Raw genomic sequence first — 5596 nt, 5'->3', positions numbered from 1 at the left:
ATTGAGTTTGCCTTCATCCTTATTGCTAGATTAGGTTTTTCAATACCTAAAAGTTGAGTAATTTTTGATCATAAGTAGCATAATTGTGGGTAGTGCTTGTAGTGGTATATCCTACTAGTCACAAGTGAATCATAACCTTGGTTAAATCGAATTAGTGTTTTTACACGTTTGATTGCCTTGATTAGTCTTACTCCATAGAACTTAGTGCTTTTAGGGAGTTAAACTTAATTGTGCTTTTACACTTTAGGTTTCTTTCTAGGAAGAATTAACATATACATCTTTTAATGTAGTTGTGATGAAATCAGGGAATTAGCGGGATATACTTGCGATCAAGGTATCCTAGGACTTTTAGTAAATGAGAGATTAAAATGTCAATTCTAGTCATTGGTGGAAATACACGTTTGTGAATGATATTATACCATGACTAATATCTTCTTCTTATTGATTACTTTCATACTTTATTGCTTTCAATTATTTTTATTGCTTTTCTAAAACAAAAATCCCCCTTGGTTACTTTAGAAACTGGAATGTTATTAACAACAATTGCCTCTCTCTGGAAACGAACTATTTCTTATCTTATACTTCATTTATATTTTATAGAGTGAGAAAGTGAATTATTTTTGACGCATACGACTGCCGCGACCAAAATGCTTTATCCATGTCTATTTTACACAACACATCAGGCTTCTTCTCCTTTAATTTACTGTCTATGCATTCCCCAGCTATTAAAACTCCATCCAAAATTTGCCTCTCCTTAACAAAAGCTCCCTGATAATCAGACACCAACTTATGCATTACCAGCTTCAACCTGTTTGCAAGCACCTTAGATAACACCTTATAAGCACTTCCTAATAGGCTAACAGGCCTAAAATCCTTAGATGTACTAGAGTCCTCCTTCTTTGGTATTAAATAAACGAAAGAACAATTCAATCTCAAATCCCATGTACCTCTACAATAAAACCCCCCATCACCCTCATTAAATCACCCTTAATAATGTGCCAACAAGATTTATTGAACTCCATAGAGAACCCATCTGGTCCTGGAGATTCATTTTATCCAAAATGCTTAATCACAACATATACTTCTTCTTCTGTAAACTCCTTTTCCATATCCATCTTCTCTTCTTCCTCTAAACTTGGTGTTGATGGTGGTTTTTAGCTTAGGGTTAGAATTGTGTAACCTTACATATGATGTGACGTCACTCTGTAAGGAAACGAAGCCATGAGTGTCAACCTCTTCACTGGCGAATTTATTGAGCAATTCAATACTTTCTTATGAAATTTACCCAGAATGGTGCATGTAGAAACAATCCCAGGTATTCTGTAAATTTTGGTACCTTGCCTACATTCAATGAATACAAGTTTTTTTGAATGCTTTTTGTGCTATGTTCCCCGGCTGAACCCTTAATGTTGATATGGCATGACGATTTGTGTTCACTCGCAGCAGAGTATCACGAATTTCCAAGTATCAAGGATAATGCTCCCCGGATGAAACCTTAATGTTGATATGGCATGACGATTTGTGTTCGCTCGCAGCAGAGTAGCACGAATTTCCAAGTATTAAGGATAAGGTCTTTGCATAAGGTATTCAATCAGAAAGCATGCTGCTATCTGGCAATAAACTTAAAGAACTCTGTGTCAACACATAGAATTCAATCAATTATCCTGACTAAATTGCAAAAGTTAGGGTTTTGCGCCTTGCGCAGTATATCAGACCTTGCTTGTCGAAATTGAGCCTAGGCAAACTAGGTAATTAATCCGCCATGGATTAGCGGATGCAAAATCTTGCCCATAATCAGAAAACAAGGAGCGCAGGATAGGAGCAGCAACAAAGAGAGGCATGTCCATGCCTTAGGAAAACCGACGCCATTTTCCATTGGCCACGCCCCATCCTAAACCGGCCTATTCCCTCGACCAATCAGGTCGCCTTAAACTCGCCACACGCACATAAGTTGTGTTTGGGCCCATGCTTGCCGGCCCTATTTCCCATCGACCAATCAGGTCGCATTAAACCTTCCACGCACACAAAAAGGGTGGCCACGCCCATGCTTGGCCGGCTCCCTGCTTTCATTGACCAATCAGGTTGCTCTAAACCTGCCACAACTTTAAAAAGGGTGGAAATTGTGTCAAAAGGTTACCCTACCAAGTTGGCTTCCCAAAACCATGCCAACATGCTAACGATATGTCAAACATGCCAAAAACAAACATGTCAGGCGCACATGCCAAACGGCATGCCAAGCATGCAAAAATCATGCCAATCGCACACGCCAAATTGGCATGCCAAGTTCACATGCCAAACGTGCCACCTACCGCATACTACATGCCATATACGCTAATTAAGGTTTCGACATGCCAAACCCTAATTTAGGCAAGGTTTTCATGCCAACCGAGCCAAACAATGTTCCATAGAACATGGGAATCAATGTGGCCACTAAAACTGATGTTGCCACACCAGGTTTGAATCTAACACCAACGTGCCAAAAATCCAGCGGTCGTGGCTATGCCAGGCGCCACTTGCACCATCGTGCCGCTGGCATGCACAAACTATGCCATCCATGCCGCAACGACACCAGCATGCACCAAAGGCGCACTATTCCATTGGCAAACGCCAACATAAGGTAGCCACAATCAACGACTACCATTCCCCATGAGATGCAATCTCAGCCATCCAAGTTCATCACCGAACTAACATACTTGTGGCAACTTTTAGGCGACCAACCGCCTAAATCCGTGGCCATGGCTACGATAGGCGCCACTTACACCATCATTCCGCTGGCATGCACAACGGAAGGTAGCCATAATCAATGGATACCCTTTCTTATGAGATGCAATCTTAGCCATCCAAGTTTTCCACCAAACAGACAGACTTGTGGCAACTTTTAGGTGACTCGCCGCCTAAATCTAGTGGCCATGGCTATGCCAGGCTCCACTTGCACCACCGTGCCACTGACATGCACGAGCCATGCCAACCATGCTGCAATGCCGCTGGCATGCACCAAAGGTGCCATTGCGCCATTATCACGCGCCAACGGTAGGTATCCATAATCAACGGCTACCCTTCCTCATGAGATGTGATCTCAGCCATCCAAGTCTTCCACCAAATTGCCAGACTTGTGGAAAATTTTAAGCGACCCGCCTCCTAAATCCAGTGGCCATGGCTACGCCAGGCGCCACTTGCACCACCGTTCCACTGACATGCACGAGCCATGCCATCCATGCTGCAATGGCGCTGGCATGCACCAAATGTGTCATTGCGCCATTATCAGGCTCCAATAGAAGGTAGCCATAATCAACGACTACCCTTCCTCATGAGATGCAATCTCAGTCATCAAAGTTCTCCACCGAGCCGGCAGACTTGTGGCAAGTTTCAGGCGACCAGCCAAGACAAGCCTAATAGCATCGCATGTTATTTTCCTGCGGCAAGTCTCTTGATTTTAACTTGCCACACGCAGCAAAGTGCTACATGTTTTCCACGAAAACACTCGAGACATCAAACATGTCACAAACTGGGGGATACTCATCAGGGCATTGGTCTGGCGGTTTAAAGCGTGTGGCATGCAATACGCCCGTTACAAGAAAGTGTCATGAAGAAAAGTGGTTAGTAATGGCAAGAAGTAATGGTGTAAATGTTTCCTTCATCATGGAAGCATAAATTCTGACCTTACACGTTACTCCACGCTTCCACTTCCGACGAGACCAGGGTACGTTTTACTACGACTTGTATAAATAGGTTTCACCTATTTCCACCAAACGACAAGTTTTGGTCAGGAGAGCAACACAGTATCCAGAAATCACCTGATAGCTTTTCATTCAGATAACCATTTCCACTTTCTGATACAAGTCACAAACAACCACATCTTCAGATTCAATTATTCTGGTCTCAACACTTTCTTCGCTTCCCTCCCTAAGACCAACTCTTCTCCTTCACTTTGTGACCGAAGCAAGCCTGGAACAACCATTTCTTATTTTAGGCCAGGATTTACAGATTGATCTCTCGAATCAAAAGTACTCCCGTGTAGTTCATTGTTTAGGGTTTAGACTCGTTTCTCATCCACACACACAAAATTACCAAAACCGTCAGAAGCAGTTTTCACCCTCAAACACTTGGAAAATCCAAATTATCAAGAGAAAAATCCACATCATTTTGTTCCTTAAACAAATTCTCATAATAACTTCTCATCTCCATCCTAATTATTTCTTGATCAAAACATTCTTCACCTTCTATCTCAAGTTTAGCTATAGTATTTCTGTTTTTTCTAGCATTGGCAATTCTAAAAAATAGGATGTATTAGAATATCCCACCTAAAATCATTCTGCTGTTCTCTGGAATGCCACGTTCTTGCCTCCATAACAGTAATATTCTTCAAATTCAGCATTTAATTCAATCTCTCTTCAAACTGGTCCTGAAACAAAACATGGGAATTTTCAATCTGATCTAGGCAATCAATATTTTCTGTCAACTCTGCCTTCTCCTTCTTAACACCACCAAATTCCTCTGTACTCCAGTTCTTCAAGAAATAATTAAAATTATGTTGTTTCTTAAAGAAAACAAAACTAGGAATACCTTGATGCTTCATTATTCCCCACCATTTCTCTACCTTCTTCAAAAAATCCCTATGCAAAATCCAGCTATTTTCAAACTTAAAGTAAGGCTTACATATTATATTTGGTTTTGTGGCCAGCATGATAGGCTTATGATCTGAAGTTACCCTTGTTAGAGCCACCTGAATAACTTCTGGAAACCTCAAATTCATCTCCACACTAAGCAAAAATCTATCAAACCAAGTATAGGCTAAACCCAACAATTTCAGATCTACCAATTCCTGGCTATTTATGAAATTGTTAAGAAAATCCTTATTCCTGCTATCACATTCTTCTATATTTCTCTCCTCATCATATCTGACTGCATTAACATCTCTTGCCAAACAAATGGGTCCATTCCACCAGTGCCTAACCTCCTCTAAGTCAGACCAAAACAAAGCCCTCACATTATATTCACAAGGTGAATACATGTTGCAAACAACCCATTTAAAACCATTAATCTTTTGAGTAAAAAGAGTAGAAATTGTGTTCTTACCCATTCTTCCACCTTCTTTCAACAACTTGCTCCTATTCCAGATAGTAAGAAGACCACCACTACTACCACAGCTACCAGTTGATGGCATGTAATCCTAATCAAACTCTGTATCAAACCAAATCTGCCTAACCATCCATTGGTTCATTTTCATTATCTTAGTTTCCTGCAAACTCGAGAGAATTACATGATAAGCTGGAATATTCGAGGGATGAATGCCTATGATAAAATGGTGGCTCTAAAAAATTTGGTGTTAGATCAGAAGTGTGATGTGTTAGGCAGATTTGACAGTCAGACTCAATCTAGAAAAAAGTATATCAAAGATTTAATATCTCAATCTCTCGATTTGATCTTTACTCAAGCAAATGGAAATCTGCGAGTCTTTATCAAATACTAGAGAGACAAACTTGGATGGTACCAAAGACCAATATCCAAGTGTCAATCAACAACCAAAGTTTGGATATTCTAATTGATTGATCTTTACGCACAACCTGTGATATTTCAATTATATAACAAAATATAA

General features: G+C 40.5%; 1 protein-coding gene across 1 annotated transcript; it reads right to left on the bottom strand.

Annotated features, from left to right (window-relative positions):
• Window positions 1–4375: 4375 nt before the first annotated feature.
• On the bottom strand, window positions 4376–5164 carry LOC113352442. The gene has a single exon (XM_026596260.1). It carries the CDS (start codon window positions 5162–5164, stop codon window positions 4376–4378), a length of 789 nt encoding a protein of 262 aa, XP_026452045.1.
• Window positions 5165–5596: the final 432 nt, after the last annotated feature.

This window comes from Papaver somniferum, chromosome 2 (genome assembly GCF_003573695.1).
Source record: "Papaver somniferum cultivar HN1 chromosome 2, ASM357369v1, whole genome shotgun sequence".
Taxonomy (NCBI): Eukaryota; Viridiplantae; Streptophyta; class Magnoliopsida; order Ranunculales; family Papaveraceae; genus Papaver; species Papaver somniferum.
This window is presented reverse-complemented; position numbering and strand designations above follow the sequence as displayed.

What these genes read in the sequence shown, in the direction of transcription:
- LOC113352442 (XM_026596260.1), bottom strand. Translation starts at nt 5,164, where the DNA reads ATGCCATCAACTGGTAGCTGTGGTAGTAGTGGTGGTCTTCTTACTATC.